We start from the raw sequence: 24,592 nt of genomic DNA on the forward strand, positions 1-24,592 counted from the left end.
GTGAAGTGGAGTCGGTCCCCCCAGAAGTGGGTGGGAGAGCTGGTGAAACAGAAGTCTGTCTCAGGACACACAAAGTTTGCGTTGGTGGTTTGGAGAACTTTTCTGCTTAGAGCCTCTGCAATCATTTTCCTTTTTTTTTGTCCTGTTATTGTTTTTCTTGTTGAACTCTGGGGTCCATTAGGGCACAGCTTGAGTGTGGAATGGCTGAACTGGTGCGAATCCGTAAGAAACGGCTGCAGATCCCCATCTCTAGGTAAGACAGGGTAAAGATTAGCACTGATGATATCATAGTTAGATACCTACACGTCTAGCTGTTCTGTGACCGAATTAATAATGCTGGGGCACTTCACCAAACATGCTACATCTTTAAATGTAAGGCGGTCTGCATCACATTCTGATGTAGGAGTTTTCTTGTTTTGCACCAGTGGAAATATGTGAGTCAAAAATACAACCTGTACAGCACAGTGATGAGTGATAATGCAGCAGCACTCTGCAGATGTTTTGACTCAAAGAATTATATCTTTACCTTGAAAAGTATCCTATAAACAATAGAGTTGCCCTCTTATTTTTAATTTGCAAGAGATTTTACATATTTCATGCATTCATCAATATTTTCTCCAACTACACTTAGCAGCATGAGAGCAAACACTTGTCACTCCAAGTGGTTGTGTGAACACTCATCTTTACTCATGCTTTTTCTGTGGTAGGAAAATGTGCTGCAGAAGTGATAGGTCATGTGGTTTTGTTTTGATTAACACAATTATGTATTAGTGTCTGCAGTGTTCAGAGCTGCGGTTATTGTTTGCCATAAATTTATACATTTCTCATGTCATGAAAGTCTTTTTTTTGTTTCAATTCATAGCAATTTTATGATGGTATGAAATATGATCTGATATGGGTTCATGTTAGCATTTTCATTCTCAATAAAATTCATGCAAACACATGAATATATTTCTATTTTAATTTGTGCTGACACATCTGATACCATTCAAACTCTTCTATTGCTGTGCACCTAGTAAAAATGGCACTATGTGTAGATTCAACAAAGCCTGGCCAAAGGAGGATTTGTCATTTCTCTCTATAAACATAGTTTCACAAGTGCACTTGACAAGTAATTTCCTGTAAACGTCCTGTCTAGAGGCTCTTCTACTGTGAACAGCTGAAACAAAAAAGACTGTGTTATCATGAAAGATTACTTGAGATTGAAAGTGAGCGGTGGCATTCAGATGCATGCTATTTATATGACTCAACAGCTTTTGAAAGCCTCTGCCAGCGTGATAAACACTTGAAAAGCTGTGAGCGTCTCATCCCAAGGAGTTGTCTCCATGGCGCGGTTTGAACACAATCCTTCTGGTCACGTTAGCGTACACGCAGCACAACAACATGTTTAAGAGAAATCATCTGTGTTATCAGATCAAGTTAATCTCTTTCAAATGACTACAGAAAAAATAAAAATCCAATCAGAAAAAGATAGAAAGATTCCACTTCTATAGACTACAGGTGATATTTTTCATCAGAGCTTTATGCTGCTGTGAAAGCTTTTGGATTTACTACTGTGATGAGATTACATTAACACGCTGCAGGTGGGCAACTTTGTAACATGTGCTACAGCATTTGCTTTTTATCGCGCTGCAGGAGATTAATTCTGTTCCAAAAGTTCTCTATGGTAATTCGATTTAACATTTCAAATTGAGCAACATGTTCTCAGACAAGATCAGAATGTGGCCAAGACTCAAAAACATAATTTTTCTTGGAGCCCACTTTGACAAAATGTGGGTTACATAAGACCTCAACCATGGGAAGTTTTCCTCTCATGGAAGATTTGGCACTAATGATACCCTTTTGCCACTGGCTTTCTTTGGACAGCTTGGCATTTCAATCACTTCCAAATGAACTCTTTCCTTTCAGGAAGATTTCTCAACCTGTTAAAGCGATCGTTTCTCTAACTCAAGACAATCTTGTCAATTTGTGTTGTCAATTTAAAGAGCTGTGCTTAGAAAGCTTGTTTCACACAAAGTGCCCATTTTGTACAAACTGAGCTTACTTTTGGAGCTATAACTTTTATTGCTGTATCCGGTGGGATGTAAGGTGAAGACTTTGATGCCAAACTGCTGTAACCTCCAACCATTTTCACACAACTATTACCTCTCGGCAACTGCTGTTTTGAGAGGTGAAAACAGTTACAGCACTGCATCTGCCTTTTTATTTTGCTGTGTTCACATCCAGATAAATGACTGTGTTTCCTTCCAGGCTGAGGAGCATGCTCAAGCAGCTGGAGGAGAAAGATGTTGACTTTGAAGAAATCAAAAAGAATCTGGATTTCACAGCGTCATTACTGGAGGCAGTTTATCTCGATGGATCAAGGTAGAATATAGTGGAATAATATGATGTTGATATTTTCTGCTCTCTTTTAGCTCTTTCAGTGAACAGGTCATTAATTTGAACTTGCATAGTAAAAATGCAAATGAGCATAAAGGTTCCACAAATGGCCTGAAAGGGCGTAAAAGACTAGAACTATATGAAACTGTTACTATAGCCACTTATCTTTAGCAGGGTCGCAGGGGCCTGAAGCCCATCCGTTCACACTGGGCATGAAGTGGGGTACACCCCAAAAAGGTTGACGGTCACATGGCTAACACATTAAGACAACCATTCACTCTCACATACTGTAAATGGGCAATTTTGTGTCACCAAATTTGCAAACCTGCATGCCATGAGAAAACTGGCGCACCCAAAAGAAACTCTTATAGGGGGTTGTTAGGCGACAGTATCACTTGTTATTTATCTGAAAAGATGTATTTATTGAAAAATAAAAGCACTTATGGATTGCTTTCCTTTGTCTGGTGCCCTCAAATAACTAACAAGGCACCTGTAAATATCAGTGTAACACTGATTATCAGATACAAAAACGCCAAAAAAAGTCATGAATCTTTCACATATTGGCATTAATTTAAAAAAAAGACCATCTACAATAAGTCACTTTTAAAATTTCAGGAAAACAGTAATTGTTCTGCCGTTAAACTAATGTGTTGCTGTTACACTAATGTGGTTACACATGAATAAACTGTAAACTGACTGGATTGTTTCCTTTAAAAGTTAATGGATATCATAAGCACTACTGTGGAATAGTTTCATCGTGATCACATGAGACATGTTTCCACTGAAAAGGTCTAACTGAGCCGTAACCTGCAGTGCTGAGAAATGAAGCCAACACGGGAGTCAACCTCCAAAGTAAACATGTTTACAGCCTTGTACAGAAAACAGTTAGCTAATATCTTTGTTTATGACAACTGTACGGGATAAATTTTTATACAACTTGCCCGTTTACATTACATCAAGAATTACAGCTTTGAGTGACAGGTGGGTGCGGTTTGAGGTCACTATCTGCTCGCTATCTGCTCTGCTGTCGCCCTAACTCGCCTCAGCTCCAACGATTCACCTCTCTTTCCAATTTTAGAGTGCGACGCCTGGAGTCACCCACTTTGAGCTTCACAACGGCTCCCCAGCCAACCTATGGTTGACATCACAGAAACTATGTCCTCAATTTATACAGTATATGGGTCTAACACACTACATCACTTCTTCACTCTCTTTTTCACTACTCCCTATATAAGAGACATTCCAGGATTTACTCTATAATGAGCACACAATTGAGATTTCGGACGGCACATCATTTTGAGTCACATAACTTTAGCAGAAAGCAGTGGGCGCTATATAGTGAACGCTGTATTAACACACTCGAATGAAATGGTGTTAAATATAGTGCATCATGAATAGGGAGTGATTTTGGACACAGCGACCTATAGAGCTTTTATCCAGTATTTGCTGTCTGTGACTATGTTGTCACACCCTTGTGTGTTGTCTCTCTCAGGCAGTGTCTGGAGTCTGAGGACGACCTTCAGCAGCTGCAGTCAGACGGCGTGCCTTCAGAGGTCACCGACTGGCTGGCTTCCACCTTCACCCAGAGGGTTCGGCGGCCTGTACGACGCCCAGATGAGAAGCCCAAGTTCCGCAGCATTGTGCATGCAGTGCAGGCTGGGATATTTGTGGAGAGGTAAAATAACACTTGTTAATTTTATCTTCTATTTATAGGGTCATGCTTTGTATTTATGATTAGTCAGGATGTTTGATACTTGTCTGTAATAAAGCAGCTGCTGCAGAGAAGAAACAGAGCCAGTCACACAGCTATATGTTTTGTATATGAGACTCAATAAAATGAGGAAACTATAATCTCATACTATAAAACTCACATTGTAAATGACTGACTTTCACATCTGTCCTGTAACTCTAATATAAGCTCATGCCGTGTTGTTACTCACACAGCCACAGAAAACACAGACAGCTGCACTGCACTGTGAAACATTAGCCTCCTTTTCTCTTTAAAACATCCTTGCAAAGGGGACAGGGACTTTGGAGGATTTATATAAACAGCTCCTGAGACGAGTTAGCTGCACAGTGTCAACATCTGAACTTTAACTGAACTCAACATAAACACTGCATTATTTCAGGATGTTCAAGAGGGCCTACACTGCCGCCATGCCAGACGAACCTGCAGTGGTCGTAAACTGCCTCAGGGTAAGCCTCCACTAATCATCAATCTCTCCACGCGTCGAGTGTTTTTGCAATAAATCGGACATCACAAAAGGGATTGTATACACATCACAAGTATGTACCAATAACACATTTACTCTACCCTCCTTTTCTTCAGGATGTTGACCGCTGGAGCTTTGACGTGTTTGCTCTGAACTCCGCCAGCTCTGATCACTCCCTACGAACTCTGTTCTTTGAGCTGATCACCAGATATGGCCTCAACAGCCGTTTTAAGGTCTTTTAACGTTGGACTTTATTGCACAGTTTATATATTGCACTTCCCATAAAATTTGTTATGATAGAAATGTAAGAACATCAGTGCTTTCGATAACAAATTTTGCAGTAATATGATAATTATTTTTCTGTAACCGCAGCTATTTTGGGAAATGTGTGTTGTAACTGCAGATTTAATCAGGCATATCGAGGGCCAAAGCGCAAAAGCGCACCAAGTGCAAAATATCCTATCTGCAAAATGATCCAGGCATTTTTCAGATAGGAGGTTTTGCTTTTTGGCCATCGATATGGGTTTTATTATCAATTTGGAATGGGTTTGCCAGATTACGTGTGCAAATCACATGCATCATACTGTAAACCCTGTCAATCCATAGCCACGACTTTATTACAACTGCCTTAGCTTTTATTGTTGACACAAACTTTGTGAACATTGGATTTCAAAGCTTGACTGTGACTTTAATGATTAAGTTATGCCCTTTGCAGATTCCCATCTCATGTCTGACAGAGTTCCTGTCTGCATTGGAGAGAGGATACAGCAAACACAAAAACCCCTACCACAGCCACGTTCATGCTGCTGATGTGACTCAGACGCTGCACTGCCTGCTTCTGCGCTCTGGACTCGTGGTACACCTGGCTCACCTAAATACAATTTATTTTGGTGCTGCATCACATTTTAAAAGGATGAGACTGGTGTTTTTGTATATTGTCTCAATTGTCTACACATCCAATGAATAGGCCGAGGTTGTACGAACTAGTTCTGAATTTGAGCATAACTTAACCTTGAGTCTGTCTTTTAATACTTTCAATTTCTTATTGTCAAGCAATGTCATGAAAAGACCCAAATCAACAATGCGTTAGTCTGTGTCAGACTTCCCTCAGCTGCACGCCCATTTGTTCCTACTGAAGATTTCAATTTTAAAAAACAGGTAACAAATGTATAGCCCTTTATTTTTAAAAGGCTAAAACTGCTGTCCACTGTCATTTTAAGCAAACTTTACACAACATCACTCTTTTGTTGATCATTTTCAGCTGCACATTGACACACATTTGGTTCACTTCTAGAGTATTCAATATAATAGAAATAATGTCATGTGGATGGATGGCCACACATTTTGCAAAGGCATTCATGATCCACAGAGGATGAAGCCTAATGACTTTGGTGATCCTGTGATTTTTCTTCTAGCGCCACCATGAGGCTGACATTTGTGGCTTTCAGTGAAATGTCTCAACAGTTACTGGATGGATTGCTGACTGGATAAATAATCTCTTAATTTTTAATCTAGTGGCATCATCAAGTCAAAATGTTAATTTGTCCATTACTTATACAATGACAGTCTATGAGGAAACACATCTTAGTCTTAAAACCGTTTTTAACATTTTACCTGCAAGCTTAATATCTGTATTTTAGTATTGTCCTAGTCAGCATGTTAGCATATAACTTTTATTAATGTTTTGGGACAACAACGGATATATATAAGATGTATCAGGCTTTGGCTACACAGGTAATGCTTAAAAGGAAAAATGATTTGTGGGTTTTGATCTTTTCATTTGATTTGTTGACGATAAGAAAAAGAAGCCTCATCATTTCAATCAAAGTGATTATGAACTGTTCCTCTCACAATCCACTGTGTAGCAGTGTAGCACACTGCTACACATACAGTTTGTTTTTTATATCTATCTGTTTTGTCCCTTGTATCTATCAAGCACTGGCTGACAGAGCTTGAGGTGATGGCGTCACTATTTGCCGCAGCCATCCATGACTATGAACACACAGGGACCACAAACAACTTTCACATCCACACAAAGTAAGCTCCTATTCTGAAACATATTTTACTAACCTTGTCTTATAAAGCACTGGCTCTATATATATATATATATATATATATATATATATATATTTATATTTACATATTTATATTTATGCTGCATCCTGTTGTGAAAATAGTAAGAGATGTCTGGCAATGTAGGACTGGTAAGGTAGTGTTTCTTAGATGCAATTTTAGAAAGAGTGAATAGAGAGAGAGCACTAAAGCAAACACATCTTCATGGAGGGAACGCAGTATTTTTAGATGTCGATTTTCCACATAGGAGGGCTGAAGATCGTAGTCTCTTGGCACCCATCATCATGCCTTATTTTGGAAAAAATTATCGTCCACAATAAGAACACATGTCTTATTTTCAGAATATAAACCCAAACAGTATCTATCCTAAAGTCGTACTCCGCCCAAAATATACCATGTTAGTGTCCTGCAGGCTGGAAATACTGTCTGTTATAACTTAACTGTTGTTTCTTACTTTATGAGGAATATTAGCTGTGGTCAGATTGAATTCATCTTGGTAACAATTAATTAATTAGTAACAAGTAGTCACGTATCAAATACATCCATAGAAACCTTTTAAACCTCTCCTGCTGCAGAATGCACTTCTCCACTGTCCATATGAACCTGTGTATAACACTGCAGGACTAGACTAGGTTACATTTGAAGTTTCTATGTATGCCAAAAAGGGGAATTAAATCCCAAAAGAGTCAAGGTACAAAGCTTTTATTACAAGATGTTCTATGTATGTTTGTTACTGTAAGTCTTTATTTTATGGGTACTATAGTTTCCTATATTTTCCTAACTGATTAGTGACAGTAAATTCATCTGAACGCTCCTCAAAATGACCAAAATTGGTGGTAATTACACAATGAACGGACAGTGTTTAATTGGTACATTTCTAATCAATTGATTCATATTATAATTAATTGCTATCATAATCCTTTAGTCACTGCACAGCAGCTCAGCTGACCTTTAAATGTGTCTACAGGCAAGCACGTTCTCAAAGAAAGAAACAAAGTTTTATTTATTTCTTAAAAGGTGCAACAATTAATGTTGTAATGTTCTTCAAAACCATCACTTTTCATAGAAAACATTGTAGAAGACAAAACAGATTAATTTCTTAATTTAGACCTTATTGTTCAATTTATTTAATCGCTTGTTCACAAAGTTGCCTCCCTTAGGGTAAGGGGAAATCCTTTCAAATGATTTCCAGTATAATTACAGCCAAATTACATCGTTTTTACCAGGACACTATCTCGTCCGATGAAAGTAAATGTATTTGGAAATTACGGATCCGGAGAATAAAGTTTACTTGAGGGTTTTTTTTTTTTATTTACCATGAAAAGTTACAATAATTAGAAAAACATTGTAACCATCATGAATTCAAGCTGACTGTGGCGTCCCTCTCTGTGAAGAATAAAACTAAACAGCCCCCAGAAGAGCACTTTAGCACACAGCTGAATGTTTTCTTTGAAGACATTTTCACAAGTGTTTTATTTTATGTTTGGTTGACCAAATTATCACTAATTGGAAATCTTTTCACAATGTACTTTGTTACCCGTCTAATAATGTAGATTATGCAAATGAGTGGACACAGAATGCCTAATTGAGAAATTAGTTAATTAGCTTGCTACACTGAGTCATTAATACCCACATGGTGCCTGTTTTTATCACATCCTACTCTCTCTTCCACACTTCAAGTTCATCATTACAGTCATTGTGCTTCGATTACTCCCTGAGGACTCTCTTTTTATCTCATTCATTCTCACCTCCTCCCTTCTTCACCACAACAGAATTGTACAACTACACTTCAATGCTTATTAACACTCTGTAAACTCCCTTTCTCTTCTCTGTGCTGATCTCCTCCTCTCTTGCTCTTTCACTGTCCATCTGCCAGGTCAGAGTTTGCGTTGATCTACAATGATCGGTCGGTACAGGAAAGCCATCACCTGAGTGCAGCGTTTCGCCTGCTGCAGGACGACCAAATGAACATCTTCACCAATTTGACAAGAGAGGAATGGATGTAAGACGACTATGTTTTTACCATCTTAAATTCTGTTGCTTACTGTTGTTTCAGTCAGAGAAACTTAGGTCGAGAGAGTGACCATTTATGGAAAATAGTTACGCAGACTTGGCAGAAAAGAGCTCTTAAAGAATCTGAGCAGCTACAAGGCTTCTGTGAGGAGATCTAAACCCCCTAATAACGGATAAGTAAACATAGAATAGTTAAAGGGGACATTGCATTAAAATTTCACCTGCAGAACAAGTTTGTCCCCACATGGTGCCTCAGTGTGAAAGGGGCTTTGGCCAGAAAGGGGACAGAAAGGGGCTCCACAGGGGCATATATCATCCGACATGGATTGTCGTTAAATGAGACTTTTAGTCCTTACCGGTTACAAGGCCGCTCCTCTAGCTGACCCTGACCTCTGACCTCTTGAGATCAAATTTCTCCTTCAGAAATCAATAAAAGATCACATTACTATTTTTGATTTGTGACTCATCCACTAAATAGCAATAGAATAGAGCTTGATAGATACTGACTGCAGTATCCATCAATCAGAGATGTCATCAGTGAGCTAAAATCATCCTGCACTGAAACATAGTTTGTGAAGAGAAAATATTCAAACTGATATAAAATGTATAATCATGGAGGCTGATGCTTAAAATATCACACATACAGTATGTGGCTGTTTTATTCATGGAAGCGCTCTGCAGATATCACCAAAGAAAAACACCAGCAGCATAATATAGTGGGCTTTTAAAGCAATCAGCTACCATGGGAACAAGAAAATTCATCAGGAAATCTAAAAGAGCTTACCCCATTGAGTCTACTGTTTTTATCATCTACAGTTACTTCCCATAGTGCAAGGTCTTTGTGTGTTTTTGTTTCTAGGGAGCTGCGATCACTTGTTATAGAGATGGTGCTGTCCACAGACATGTCCTCCCACTTACTGCAAATCAAAGGGATGAAATCCTGTCTACAACAACAAGAAAGGTAACACTAATGGACTATGCTGTTCGTTCACATCATTATGGTGCACAACCAAGAGGCCATGAAATAAACTGCGATTCGGATGATTCCTGCCAAAAAAGAGAAATTAGTGTCAAGCCCGCTGGTGTCAAGTCTGCTTTTTTTCAAAAACAAGAAGTGCATCATGTATTTTCAACAGGATTGACAAGCCAAAAGCACTGTCTCTGTTACTCCACACGGCTGACATAAGCCATCCATCCAAGCCCTGGGCACTGCACTCTCGCTGGACCACGGCCCTGATGGAGGAGTTTTTCAGGCAGGTATGAACTCTAATAATAAACCTGAACTGACAGTGTGACTCTTTCTCTCCTTCTCTTAATCTCATTCTGTTACTATTATCACACTTTGATTCAGTTGTGGAAGAAGTTTTAAGTGATAATTTACTTCAGTAAAAGTAGCATCAACGCAGTATAAAAATACTCCATTACAAGTAGAAGTCCTGCATCCAAAATTCAGAGTGAAAGTACAAAAGTATCAACAACAAAATGTACTTTAAGTATCAAAAGTTAAAGTACTAGCAAAGCTACTATGTACTGTTTTATTTTTGGATCATTAGAATTGATGTGTTTACATGTCAGTGGTACTTTTATGTTGTCATTGGTCAAGTTAGACTAAATCTTCCCCAATTCATAATCATTAATCTGTAACAATGAATCATATTCTATAAAACATAAGCATATGCTTTGTATGTACAATCTTAGTTTGAAAAATAACTATAGCTGCTAAATAAATGTTGCGAAGTGAAAAGTACAAAATGACTCTCTGAGATAAGTATAATTGAAGAAATAAGTAGCATAACATGGAGATATTTAAGTAAATTACAAGTACCTCAAAATTGTACTTAGATGTAGTACTTGAGTAAATGTATTTTGACCACCTCTGCATGGATTATTGTTGTATGGCCAAAAACAATAGAAAACAAGCCAGAATGCTACAATGCATTATAATGTAATGTACAGTCAATCGTACTAGAAGGGCTTTTGAGTTATTGTGTTGTTTGCTGTCAAGTTTCACTGTGAGTGGATGTCAGATCTTACGTGTAATATTTTCAGTCAAGCATTGTACATTAACTTCACATACGCTCAGATAATTTCTTCTCTGTTCTTTTATGTCCTACTATAAATCTTTATTTCTCTGAAGGGTTTGATCTGTTGTCATCTTGGCATGATTGATCAGTCAAAAGGTTGGACAACTAATAACAGCTCGATAGTTTTGTAAATCACTCAACTAAGTCAGAAAGGGGAATGTGAAACCTTCAAAGAGATTTATTAGTCAGAGCTAAATAAAACGACATGAATAACACAGGTATGAAGCAGACACAGTCAGAGGAAAGACTCTTTGAAAGGTTTATTGAACATGTACTTTGTGTGCTTGAAGCCACTTTAAACATTCCCAGCTCAGATTGTATGCCAGATGTAAGTCTGGAAAAATATCCTCTGAGAAACGAATGCGTCAGATACCAAACTATTGTTGACATGGTGATGATACCTTTCAAAACTCCCAAACCTCCTGGGCCATTATAATACAAGCTAATGATAAGCATCATCATCATCATCATCATTATTTTAAGTCATGTAAATAATTTGTAAGCTTATGTCAAAATGACTGCAGTTACTGAAGATTATATGTCAAACATATTTATGTTATTGTTATCCTATGGACTACACTATAACCTAATCAATCACATGAACATTAATTTATTGGGGAAAGAAAACATTTGCGAGTTTGCAACATGTTGGTGAAGGTAAAAGTTGTATTGATAAAGAAGAATTAGCAAATGCCTAAAAACAACTGCATAAAAACAACAACTGTAGCTTTCAAAGTGTCTGGCCACTGTCTGGAACAATGGTTAGCCTACAGCAGGACTACAGCAGAATCTTACCCTCTTCCTTCTTTGTCGACTTGTGTTACTTTAAAAAAAAAAAAACCAAAAGCTTGATATTCTTTGAACAATCCAAAAGTCTCAGGTGGTGAGTGTTGCAGTCAAATACCCTTTAAAAAGTTATTTCCAGGCGACGTGTGGGATGTTGTTTAAGATGTTTTTTCTCTCTCTTTCTATCTTTGTCAGGGTGATAGAGAGGCAGAGCTCGGCCTTCCCTTCTCTCCTCTGTGTGATCGAAAAAGCACCCTGGTAGCCGAGTCTCAGATCGGTATGTCTCACAAAACCTGTTTCTTTCACTCAGTCCTCTTCTCAATGATATTTCGATTTAATTTTCATCACACTCGTTTGGTAAAGTCTTGAAACAGCAGTGAAATATGTCATATTACTTGGATGACATAGAAATTTGGATTTCTTTAAAAAAACGACATTTTCTCTTAAAGGTTTCATAGACTTCATTGTGTATCCTACATTCTCTCTGCTGACGGACATGGCTGAAAAGATTGTTATTCCTTTGGTGGAGGAAAACCCAGGTCCACCAGACCCCTGCAACAGACACAGGTACCACATTAAGAAGGCTTGTACCCTTTTTGGAAATGTACATTGTACTCAGGCGGCAACTTCCGAGTCTCAGAGGTGAAGCCAATGCAGAAATGGCTGCATAGAATGTGTATGACAAAATTACTCATGACTTGTTCAGAGTTTGCTTGTACTTACAGTAGTTCCACCATCTCATGTACCTTCTGGTTACAGAAAAACAAGATGGTAAAAGTTAAAAAACCAAGATGGCGATGGCCAAAATGTTGAACCCGAGGTTTCAGAATGTCAGTCCACAAACCCATGGGTGACGACATTGTGACGGTCTAAACAATATATATCTGCCTACCCTGCCAGCCCCTCTAAAGATCACTACTGAACGATAAGTTGTGGTTTTACAGGTGGTCATGGTACAGTCTTTCTCTGCCATGTGCAATGACTTCCTGGTAAGCATGTTTTATAATACCATACGATGAAGCTGGGTTAGCTGTTTTCATCTGCTTCCAGTCATGTGCTAAGGTAAGCTAACTGTCTGCTGCCTGTAGCTTCTTATTTAACAATCTTCTCATCTAACTCTCAGCAAGAAAGCAAATAAGCGTAATTTCCCAAAATGTTAACATTTTCCTGGCGTTTAGGTCTAGTGTGTAGGATTTGGCAGCATCTTGCTGTGAGGTTGCAGATTGCAACCAACTACGGCGGCGAATGCGAAAACATGAATGGCCCTATGTGTTTGTGTTGTCTGACAAAAGAGGATGTAGAATGTAGATAGATAGAAGTACGTAGATGTATGTAAATGGCTCATTCTAAGGCAACGGAAATACAACAATTATTTTTAATTGGTTAAAGATAGTCATAGATAAACGCACAGTTATCTAAACATGAAAGAAAGAAACAATATCTCTAAGAGCACTGTTATTTCTCAACAGTAATCTGTGGAAGGAGAGCTCCAGAGGTCTGCAGTGGAGTCTCGCTCATATCACAGCTGAGCTGGTGAGCTTCCGCTCCACTTGGACACGACACACCGAAGACAACAAGCTCAAATGGAAGGAAAGTGGCTCAAATGGTACGTTGTTTATTTATTATCATACATGATCTTACATGATTTTACTTAAACATAATCTATGTTAAGGTGAAATATTGAAGAAATAAACAACACGTCTCAATTCTATTGATGTCTTTATTTTAATATGTATTGATAGTCTCAATTCTATCTAATTTACAGCAGGGCTTACCACATAACAATCCTGAGAGATGGTTGTACTTTTCTGCTCTCATCTTTTGCAACAATTCAGAATTAAAATGATCCCCTATGAAAAGTTTGAGATCTGCCAACAAAATACAATATCTTTGTTCTAGATGTGTGACAGATTTGGCAGAGCCAAAGTCTCTCTGCCCCATAAATGTTCTACGTCTCCTTGATTTGATTTGTTATCTGCTATCATTTCACAGCGATCTCATGAGGAGATTAACAGATACAGATATTGTTTTCCATCCAGTTTAACAAAATTTCCAATGCCTTTTCCAATCTCCTATATCCTTCAGGATTTTCAGACCCTAGTGTGACAAAAGTGCAGAGATCCAGACAAGAGGGGCCGTCAGAAAAATCCCTGCAAGACCCCACTACAGATTCAAAACAGTAGACAGAACTTCATTTATTATGTGCTTCTTTTTTTTTTTTTTAAATAGAATATCGTCAAAGATGGTTAATGCCGAGTCACTGTTTGTAACAAATCCTTCTTATATGGTGATTGTGGGAGCTATTTAAGGTTAAATTCATCTTTCACAGAAATGTCCTCATGTCTTATTTTATAGTTTACTCTGATAATTTAAATGCAAAGTGTACATGCTGGCCATGGTATACCGCATCGTGCATGTTATTAATTTAATTTGCCACCGAAACACTTGTAAGGAACATTTTACATGTAATAGTTTTACCTGTACACAAATCATTTATTGTTAAAACCATAAAACCAATAAATGTTGAAATGTACGTATGTCAATATGTGTCATATGATTCATTATAAGGCTGGCCTTGTTATGGTGGATATTGTGCCTTGTTGTTTTTTGATTAAAACATTTTAAAGTATTTAACTGCAAGGTCTAAGGCCCTAATCTTTGATTGAACTGAAGCTGCCATCTTGCATCATTTTAACTAAACTAAATTATTATATTTAGTTCCACGTCTGCAAAATTAATTACAACAGATTCAGTGGCTTATTCAGCAAACCCATAAAAATAATTAGTTTTCAGCCCAAAACGTAGTGCACATTTTGACATAAAAGGCCAACTCAAGTGGTGTCCGAGATGTTTCTTTTTTTATATGGAATCCCTTTTTAAAGTAAAATAAAATATGTTGTTATGTGTTTAAAAATTAAACACATAACAACTATTGCACTTCTGTCCATCCTGGGAGAGGGATCCCTCCTCTGTTGCTCTCCTTAAGGTTTCATCCTTTTTTTCTCCCCGTTAAAGGTTTTTTTGGAGGAGATTTTCCTGTACCGATGCAAATTTGTGATTTGTAATTTTGGGCTACACAAAATAAATTGAATTGAATTGAATTAAACCACTTGCGAGAATTCAGTCAAGCAAAAATAGTTTGACTGTAAGAGGTGATGTTTGAAGCACATACATTATGACCATGTTTGGATCTAATGAAGGTGCTAAATGTGAATGTCATTGATATAGCACTAAAAAACAATTTGTTATATGAAGATATAGCGGAGAAGAGCATCATCCTGAGCAGAGAATTAATTCACTCTCCCTCTATATGTGCTGTCATCCGAGCTTCTCTGCGCCTTGTATATGGTCCAACCGAGCGTGCATGTTTGTGCTCATACGGTGGTTCTCGATGAAAACGCAGCATCGCCACAGAGGTATACCGTACACTGCAACAGCGGCAACTTTAGTCTTTTACTCTCAGGAAATCCTGCAGCATATCCACCTGCAACATGCTTTAGTAGCAGAAACTTACAATAGAAGGGATCAATCTCACAAATGCACTTGAAAATGTCGGTATAGATGTCACATGTAGTTTAAATTACCAGTTTACCCAAAATCCCAAAACAGTCCTGTGTATGAAAAATGTACGTGTTTTTATGCTCCTGGCTCTGAGTACATTTGAATTATTTATTTGCAGAGTGCCCATTTTTAGGATATAGGCAACCTCTAAAGACGTGCAGTGATGTCAGAAACTTGAAGTTTAACTTGAAGTTTTTGGAGACTTTTCCCAATATATCTAGTATTTGTGATGTTTTATTAGTAAAGCATGTCCTTGTTTACATGCTTTGGACATTAAAGACTTTGTTTGGAGCAGACATCATGTTGAGTCTGACTGTCAAACATACTTTTAACTTGACTGGATGCAAAATTCCCAGATAAGTACGAAAGAAAAACAGCCAATGACCAATTTAAACATTTTATTATATCAAACAAATTTAGATTACAGATGTAATCATTAATCAATTCAAGTAAAATTGGAACAAAACTCCCTAGATTAAATCCATGTAAAGTACACTATTACCATTCAAAAACAGAACAAACATTACATGGTCCATAAATATACTGCAGAAGAAGAAAACAAAAGCTTGCACAGGAATGTTTTCATTGTCTTTCTTGTTCATTGTGGTCATTGCAATTATCAATACTAGAGTGGCTTTAGTTTACTGTTTCAGTCTGTTTTATTTCTTTCAGGCATGTCAAGTGTTCATGTGAGTGTCATGAAAGGATTGTCACATAATCTACTGTACATAATAATGCCACTTCAGTGATACAAATAACAGATGAAATAACATTTAAGAGTGAGTTGACAACTTTATAATGGCATTGTTTCAAACAAAAGGAAAAGGAAAAGGGAATGCCAGTCAATAAAATCGTTGTCTGGTATTTTAAATGTTTGATTCTCTGTTGAAATAAGTTCCCCTACAAATGAAAGCATAGTACAGAGAAGTCACTGTTCATCCAGTGCCATGCAGAAAAGGTTTTTTGATAGCATTTAGTTTCCAGAAAAGCATTCAAGTGTTAAAAAGTGGGTGCAATTTGTACATTTTGGTTATTAGTATATTACTGTAATCAGACTCATTGTTAATTGGGATATTAGCAGTAATTACTTGCTACATTGAAGTCCAACAGAAATCACATTTAGTTATCCCTTCATGCAGTCAAAATGAATGTCAAAATGTTTTTGTTTATTTTAAATGTGTTTTAAAGTTTTTCTTATTATTAAAAGGAATAAAAATATCAGAAATATTCCATTTCCTCTCAGTAGTTGGGGGCGCGTCTGTGTTTGATTGACAGCAGCTAGTAGGTGACTTCTGGAGAGACAAACTAAAAGAAATGACCTGGTAGCCTCCACACCATGAGCAGACAGCATGTTGTTAGCAGTGGTATTGAAGAGTAAATACCACACCATCATCTAACTGCACATTTGCATGTACGTTTACATGCTGTTAAATGTGCTGCAGCAGAGCAGCTAGTTACCTAAAAAGCCTGCAATCTGACTTTGCCAGAGCAATCTTCTCTTCTGAATGTTTGGTCGCTCATCCAACAAGCTAAATTGCAGGACAAGACGTGTGTTCACATTTAAGAGTTAAGCACGACAGCTGATGTGGGTTGTTGTTAAAGTTTGCAGCTCATGTTGTGTTGCAGGCTTTGCTCTGGCCGTTCGAATGAAGAGGTTACTGTTTTATGCAAATATGATGTATAATGAAGACCAGAGCATTATTGCAACAAATCAATAAAAAGTTCTCTCTTTTGATTTCTGCTTTTTTTTTTTCTCAAAGTTGAACACAAGACAACTAATTAGCTGAACAGATGTGTAATGCTGTTAGGGCTACAACTAGGGATTTTTTTCAGCAAAGAATCTTTCTTATTTTCCTGAAAACAGATAAAAATGATTTTGAGATGACGTTTTCAAATGTCTTGTTTTGTCCAATAAACAGTCCAAAACCCTCAACTATTTCATTTATAATAGTAGACCACCAAGGAAACCAGCAAATCCTCACACTGGCAAAGCTGGAACCAGAGAAATATGGAATTATTCTGAAAAAAATTAATTTATGGAATATTAAAATATTTGCAGATTCATTTTCTGTAAATTGATAAATTGACTAATTGTTGCAGCTCTACATGTTGTAGCAATACAATGACATAACAGTAATTGTATTTGAGTTGTACTGTAAGGATGAATTTGTAGCTGTCCAATTAAGTAATTGAAACTTTAAACTGTCAATCAACCCAGATGTGTCACTCACTCACTCAGCATCTAACTTACTAAAATGATTTGAATTTAAAAGTGGTCTCGACCCCTGTTATTTATGAGGTACAAATACATTTTTATTGCTTTGAGATGGAACAATAATTGAAAGAGTCATGGCACATTAACGATAAAATGGCACAAAAATGATTTGTTGCCTTTGAACAGGGGACATTGTGCACGTAGCCTAAGTGGTGGTAGTTTATGATAATGACTGTGTGACAGAGACAGAAAAAGACTTTCTCTCTTTCCCATTAACTAGATAGTATCTCCCAGTCTGGTTCACATACAGTAAGCTAGTTTTAGTTTGGCGTATAATCATGATTAAATCATTCTCACAGGATCTTTATAAGTGTAAATAAGTGTAGAAAACTTTGTTCATGTTCTCGGGGTGGTAACTAAAACCTGACTGTAGAGGAACATAGATGCCCTGATGTACCTAAAAAGTGGATTTGCAGACACAATCTTCTGTCATTGTGTTGGGCTGGCTGAGAAGACTGAGCAGCTTTGTGTTTCAGAAGACCGCTCTATTTCTCTTTCTTCAGAATGCATTTCTTCGTCTTCTCCTCTGCCGGCTGATTCACACTGGATGTTGCTGCTTTTGTGTCTGAAAAATATAAACGTAAAATACTGAGGCACAGTACAAATAATTGTGAACACTACTATTCCAACATTGTTTCTCCAAATGGAGAAAGACAGCTTTCTGTTGCTTGGTGTTTAACTACATAGAAACAAAGGTCCAAATGAATATAACAAGCCCCGAAGCATTAGATCTCTTAACCAATGTTCATGTGGCTGGAATAAGAGTGATACATTTTAAGAGGGCAATGTCTTGTTTTTACTTCGTCAAAACCAGAAATTCAAACACAAAAGTGTAATGGGGATAAGAGATGTATCAAACAGTGTGTTTATCTGCTCGTTAACATGTCCAGCTAAGTAGCTTCCATAAGCTAGAGTTACTGCAAGCACATCATTAAATGATGTTGTTGGGATACTAGTTTACATAAGAATGAAAGACTAACTGGGAGGACGTGACTCGAGTCGTGACACAATCAGCAAGAGAGAAGACGCCTCACTCTGTTTGAGTTCTTGAACCATAAAAAAACAATCTGTACACGATTTTACAGTGATGTTACAGAGTGGAGCGTCTTACCTCACAAATGATCTTGGGACATTTTGAAATCGCTCTGACGCATCTTTCATCAATCTGTGCATTCAATATTATCTTTCCATTGATAATTGTGCCACTTCACAGGTGTTTGTTGACAAGCCATGATTACATGTCACAGAGCCAAGCCTGTTGAACTGTTAACATATCGAAACCCCGCCTGGTGACCGGGTGATGAAGAGTCCCCTGAGGGACAGGATTGTAAACACGGCTCCTTTGACTCTACCTGGTGCGTTGTTTTGTTGCGATGAGGGATCTGCTACGTTGGCAATGCTGGAGCAATCCTCCTTCTCCTGGGAGAGGGGGCACTCGAGCCCTCCAGCAGCTTCTAATAGACTTTCCCTCGAGAACTCTGCAGGGGGCAGAGAGACAAATGGAGGTTGAGATGAAGATGAAGTAGAGAAGAGACCATACACTTTCCATCACACAGCAGTGGGGATAAAATACTCTATTCCTATATTCTCTGTTAAATTATGTTAGAATAAAGAACTTCACCACCTTGTCTGAATAATCAATGTCAGCTGACATTTAGAGCTGCATGTTTTCTAGTCACGGCATGAATTCAAATGGCTGATCTTATTAAAGGGAAGCCAACTTCGACTGGACTCGTTTTAATGGTCATTGATTTGTTTCCCCCATGGTCCCCTTTGCTCCTTTCATCTGTTCTCAGAGCTTTATTAGAAGCTCCTTCATAAAATGGGAGCAATCCATACAAAACAGAGTCATCTCTTTACAATGGAGTATGTTTTTGTTGTTGTGTCCCAGTGAATTAAATGTAAAATAGATAATATCAACAACTAGAATAGAATATCGTATTCACGCAAATGGGACGGACGTGAAATCACAGTGACCTTTGACCGCTAAAATCTAATCAGTTCATCTTTGAATCCAGTTGGATGTTTGTGCCAGATTTGATTAAATTTGCTCAAGTCGCTCCTGAGACACTGTGCTGGCGAGAATGGACCGGATGGACAGACAACCCGAAAACATAATGCCTCAGGCTGCGGCTATCGCCGGCGTGGTGACAGAAAAGCAGCCCTCCTAATGCATTAGTGCTGGGTAATTACTGAGTATGTGAACAGTATGTGCTGCGCTCAGTAACCATCTACTCACCTGCCATTAAAGTGAATTATTTGGCTTGAGTTGAAAAGCTGATTCCCTGTTTTTTCTCATCAGGTGTTAAGGTCTTTGGTAATGACAGGAGACTGCCAAGGTGGCACTTTGAACCATGTAAGTGTTTTCATTAAATGAATGGTTCAATTATACGCTTTCTTACTGAGAGTTAGAGGAGAAGGTCGATACCACTCTTGAGTCTGTACACTAAATGTGAAGCTACAGCCTGCAGCCGGTTAGCTCAGCTTAGCATGAAGACTGGATACAGGGGGAAATATCTAGCTTGGCTCAGTCCAAAGAAAACTAAATCCACATACCAGATCCTCTGAAACTCAATAATTATAACAATGTTACATCAAATGTTTTTAATCTATACAAACAATGTGAAATAATGACACACATGTGCACGTAACACTGGTATTGTCATTTTTACACTAACATTTTGTACATAACAAACAAATGTGAGAATGTGTTGAATTGTGAGTAAAAGTGTTTACCCCAATCTTTTTGTTTCACTTCTTTTAATTTCCCTCTAACTCCCAAAGCCTATCATGCATTTTACATACACCCCTTCCAGACATTTTTCAGCTTTCTGCTTAACTTTACCGCTACCATTTTCTCCCAATTCTACATCCTTCCTTAATATTAATTGTTATGAAAAAGGTCTCATCTTGTCCCTCCATCTGCTCCCTTCTCACGGAACCACACCATCTATTTTTCAGAGGCCTCCTTATCTGTCCCTCCTTCCCTCTAGCATCCTCATATCCTTGGGTATCCGTTTTTTTTCGACACTTTTTGCCCAAGACATATTTTGAAAATCCAAATTGACAAATACTCACTCTACTTCCTACGCGATTCGTTTAAATTGTGTGGAGGAAAAATACATGAACATATTCTAAGGTAAAGAGTATTCTTGTTCGTGTTGTAGGTTTTAAAGGAGGTTGGTGTTGCTGAATAGGGAGATACAATGCAGTAGACATGCAGATAAAATCCTTACAGACTCCAAACATACCCTCCATTTGGCAGCGCAGTTTCTCAAAGGCCTCTGCAGTGGCCTCATCATCGTGTGGGAGCTCCTCCCCGGGGGGAAAGGAGTCGGGGCTGGGCCGGTCCGACAGGCAGCTCTCTGAGGAGCAATCGTCCCCGGCTCCCTGCTGCTGCCTGTACAGGTGATGCTCTACCATGAACTGCAGCTCTGGGAGGAGGGAGGTGGAGATAAAAGAGGTGAGGGAGAAGCAGGGAAAAGAAAAGTTGGTTGAGAGGGAACAGCTCACAGGGGAAGGAGAGGGAAGATGAGAGGGGAGAGGAGTGGATTGGAGGAAAGAGTGGAAAGTAAAAAGCAGAAAATCATTGGGGAAATGTTGGAAGACGGAGGACAAGCAAGAAAAGAAAGTTGTGTGAGATGAAGGGAACCAATGGGAGAAAAGACATGTTCTGAACAGTAAAGAGAGATGAAGGAGGAGACTCAATGAAATCCAGCACTTCAAAAGAATATTGTAGGTTGAGCATTTTTAATGAACTAGCGAGATTTAATTAACATCCAGCAGTGTTTGAAGTGAGGGGGCAGGTAAAGATACATTAGAGTTGGGAGATGATTTGTTTAATCGCTTTCTTCACCTTCCTTCATCCACGGTTTTATTACTCATAAGTCTTGCAGTGGGAATCTAAAGCACACCGATTATCGCCTGTTTCCTTTAAGAAGCGACTCATCACACTGGAAGCTGTTAAGCTGTGAAACTAATTGAAGAATAAACCTCCAATAGCACAAACCTTTACTTATCTTCTCATTATTGTTCCTTTGCTTTGGTTTCTTTGTTGGAACTTATTCACTGTTGTACTGCATAAATCATTACACTATGTATTTGTGTTAAACACTTCAAATTATATTTCATTGCATTGCAGTTTTAAAAACAAAAAAAACTGCCTACAGAAATAGTCAAGTTCTGGGCTCTGTGTGTGCAGTTTTGCAATCATCTTCAGGTTTTCTTTCGGTGGTACAGGACCCCTTGTGCCCTAATCTCACAAAGACACACTTTGTAGCTAAAAAATGGAAATTGGGAGAAATTCTGGTCGGGATAATGAGTGCCCCCAAAGGCAAGTGCAGCACTGACTGACTCCAGGGTTGAAATAGGACACTCAGGGTAGACCAAACTCCAATCATTAGCTCAGCTACTTCACCAAGTAAGTTTACGTTGCCTGACTTCTGACTTCCTAGACTCTATTGGACATGCTAATAGCTGTATCACATTAAAGGTTGACATTTTTTACATTTTGTCTTAAAACAATACTGACGTGCCCATGTTGAAACAGATTTAGTCTCTCTTGTCCATATTTCCCATATAGAGAAGGAACAGTTCTCATTCTGAGCAAAAATGCTGTCTAAAGTTCAGCTGAAGTTGAAATGAGGCTTCAACAGTCTGAGTTAGCCACATCTTCCAAAGTTACTTTTTAATATGTTTCCTTTCCGAGCTTCGATTGGAAAAGTAGTAACATTAACTGTAGAGAGAGTTTACAGCAAGCAAAAACAGTTTCAATGCACATGTTGATGGACATGCACATGGCCTGTCCTTTAAACTTTATTACATTCACATTGGTGATTGTATCATTATTAGACTTTTGATATTCCAATTGTTGGAATCAGAATCAGAATCATAAACAGTGGCATTCTTGTTGCAACGTCTGTTGTTATTACCATCCTTTGTACTTCTGTTATTGCACACTCAGCTGGTCGCACAGGATCTTTTAAAAGCGCCTCTCCCAAGTTTGTTTTTGATATTCTGCAGCGATGTTGTTCCCTGGGTTGTGAACGGCTGCTGTAGGCTTGTACAGCCTATTGAGACGTTGGGCCACATACTTGACTTGACAGGACTTGTGTGGCAGCATAGGCTATCGTACTAGTTTGGTTTGACTTACTCACAAATTGTACCAACTGCAACCTCCTTGTTGTCCCTACAGCTATGAACAGCTGTACCCTACTTCACCTTCGACTCTGACTGATCAGAATAATGACAACTGCCAACAACATCAACATCGTTTTCTCTTGTATTTCATCTTCTCCAGACCTCGGTCATGTGAGCCATAAGAGACTCAGTTTGGCTTTGATGGTTATTATATGAGGTGGTACAAATTGCAAGACAAGGCCTATACGGTCATATGCCAAAAGATGCTTTGTGGTCTCTAATTGGAGTGTATTGTCAATCAACAAAATACAAGTACTGCAATACTTTGATGGCAGTTTTGTGATCTAACTCATAAAATGCCAACATCACACATGTAACTATAATGCACTTTACCTTTCATTGTAGGTGTTCCCTTTGGCCCTTTTCGCCGTTGTCGAGGGGAGTTTAACAAGGCTGCCTGTAAAATATCAATGTTTCTTATTAGCTGGTCAGAAAGCACAAAGATTGAGGAGATCGTTTTAAAACAGACGCAGTCAATTTAAAAAAAAAATAGAATTCCCATAATTCTATTTCTGTAACCTTATTCAGATAAAATGGACCCTTAAAGAGCATGAATTAAATTACCTTGTACAACTGGTTTGGGAGACGATCTTCATCTATTTCTGCGAGAAAGCAAATACACATTTATGTACAACATACAATATAACAATGAAAATGAAGGACTTAAAGCAAATACAGAATGAACAGGCAAACATGGCACGGTTCATAATAGCACAGTTGACCTCTTCAGTGGGTCAGTGTACTGTAGCTGGAGTGCGGCTGTATCTCCAGACACCAGAGTGGATACAAGGTGACCTCCGGCCAGATGGTTATCTGACACACTGCAAGCCAGATGCAAGTGTTTGCTCAATTCTTTTTATCAAGCGTGGTGAGCGGAATTGTTTTGATTATTCTCCACTCTCATCTTTGAATAAAAACAGACAATCTGAATGACTTTTTGCAAACAAAGGGGATGCTAATCCACTCTCGTCCTCTTCCAAATAGATCCCTGCATGCAGGCAACTGCTGATGATATAAACAGTTAAGCACTGTTTATCCAAAGCCCCTTAAGGGAAGTAAGTAAGTGTGTAGCATACTGAAGTGTAGTCTGGAGCTGAGTTGATTTACAATCAGTTGGCAGTGGTTTAGATACATCTAGCTAAAGCCATTGCAGTCGACAGTGAACTACAACAGTCCTGCAATAAATCCTACCTTCATGTTATATTTCTAATATTTTGACCACCCTATTTATATCAATGAGGTAGGTAGCTAAATAACAGAAACACCTTTGTATAATGTAACAACAGCACCACACACCCCCTAATACAGTTGAATCAACATCTCTCTAAAAAAAAAAGTTTCACCAAAAACATTATAATTTTATATTTTTATATTTTGCATTATACTCTTCATGAAGGTAGGATTTACTGCAGGACTGTTCTGCATTAGTTTGATCTGGATGTGACTAATAAACTGGCAGCTGAGTTTATATTACCACAGAAAAAGCAGCTGCAGTGTGTCTGCGTTCACACAGCAGAGATTATTTGTGTTCAGGAAAACAAGGAAACTCCAACATGATACTACGCTCACGTGAAGCTCACGTGACTCCAACTGGATTAAGATTGATCCTCTGTAGTCAATATGTGAAACAAGACTCTGTGTTCACTAAATGAAAGGACTGAAATAGAAACAAAAACAGTTGACTGGAGTACAGTAGAACCATTAACTGTAATCAATAGTTATTGCGTTGAACCCGCATCCACTTTGTTTTCAGCCTTGGACATTTTTTCTAGGACACCACCTTGTTGCTTGGCAACCTATGCATCCCTAGGCGCTAGGAAGGCACTCTGTGTGTGTGGGTGTGTGTGTGTGTGTGTGTGTGTGTGTGTGTGTGTGTGTGTGTGTGAGCATGTGCATATATTATTCCTACTTAAAAGTACTAGGCTGTTCAAAATGTCAGTGATGTGCTTGTTTCTTTATTCATCTCTCTCTCTCTCTCTCTCTCTCTCTCTCTCTCTCTCTCTCTCTCT

The 24,592-nt window shown here is 38.3% G+C and overlaps 2 protein-coding genes across 3 annotated transcripts in view; one reads left to right on the forward strand and one right to left on the reverse strand.

Annotated features, from left to right (window-relative positions):
* Nucleotides 1-74: 74 nt before the first annotated feature.
* On the forward strand, nt 75-16,519 carry LOC116381720 (calcium/calmodulin-dependent 3',5'-cyclic nucleotide phosphodiesterase 1B). 2 transcript variants are annotated; one of them, XM_031844102.1, is made up of 14 exons: nt 75-253; nt 2,251-2,364; nt 3,872-4,054; nt 4,509-4,575; nt 4,709-4,825; nt 5,308-5,448; nt 6,529-6,629; nt 8,542-8,667; nt 9,538-9,639; nt 9,815-9,935; nt 11,744-11,825; nt 11,998-12,115; nt 13,018-13,154; nt 13,634-16,519. In XM_031844102.1, the coding sequence occupies exons 1-14, from the start codon at nt 201-203 to the stop codon at nt 13,729-13,731; spliced, it is 1,560 nt and encodes a 519-aa protein (XP_031699962.1). In that variant the 5' UTR covers nt 75-200; the 3' UTR covers nt 13,732-16,519. The 2 variants fall into 2 exon arrangements, with proteins under 2 accessions (XP_031699962.1, XP_031699970.1); XM_031844110.1 differs by having other exon boundaries at nt 13,643-16,519.
* A 654-nt stretch (nt 16,520-17,173) lies between these two features.
* LOC116381731 (protein phosphatase 1 regulatory subunit 1A) overlaps nt 17,174-24,592 on the reverse strand; it is a 22,983-nt gene continuing 15,564 nt past the window's right edge. Inside the window, exons 3-7 of the mRNA XM_031844122.1 lie at nt 23,148-23,185; nt 22,917-22,980; nt 20,636-20,818; nt 18,737-18,862; nt 17,174-17,949 (exon numbers count right to left, since the gene is read on the reverse strand). Of these exons, the coding sequence (XP_031699982.1) occupies nt 17,870-17,949; nt 18,737-18,862; nt 20,636-20,818; nt 22,917-22,980; nt 23,148-23,185 (491 nt within the window). The 3' untranslated portion in view covers nt 17,174-17,869. The remainder of the gene's footprint in view (nt 17,950-18,736; nt 18,863-20,635; nt 20,819-22,916; nt 22,981-23,147; nt 23,186-24,592) is intronic.

This window comes from Anarrhichthys ocellatus, unplaced genomic scaffold (assembly GCF_004355925.1).
Source record: "Anarrhichthys ocellatus isolate YVR2014 unplaced genomic scaffold, GSC_Weel_1.0 scaffold1, whole genome shotgun sequence".
NCBI lineage: Eukaryota > Metazoa > Chordata > Actinopteri > Perciformes > Anarhichadidae > Anarrhichthys > Anarrhichthys ocellatus.

What these genes read in the sequence shown, in the direction of transcription:
- LOC116381720 (XM_031844102.1), top strand. Translation starts at nt 201, where the DNA reads ATGGCTGAACTGGTGCGAATCCGTAAGAAACGGCTGCAGATCCCCATC. An exon ending in GCTGGGATATTTGTGGAGAG is followed by an intron (nt 4,055 to 4,508) that starts GTAAAATAACAC and finishes GCATTATTTCAG; the next exon opens with GATGTTCAAGAGGGCCTACA. An exon ending in GGTAGCCGAGTCTCAGATCG is followed by an intron (nt 11,826 to 11,997) that starts GTATGTCTCACA and finishes TTTCTCTTAAAG; the next exon opens with GTTTCATAGACTTCATTGTG.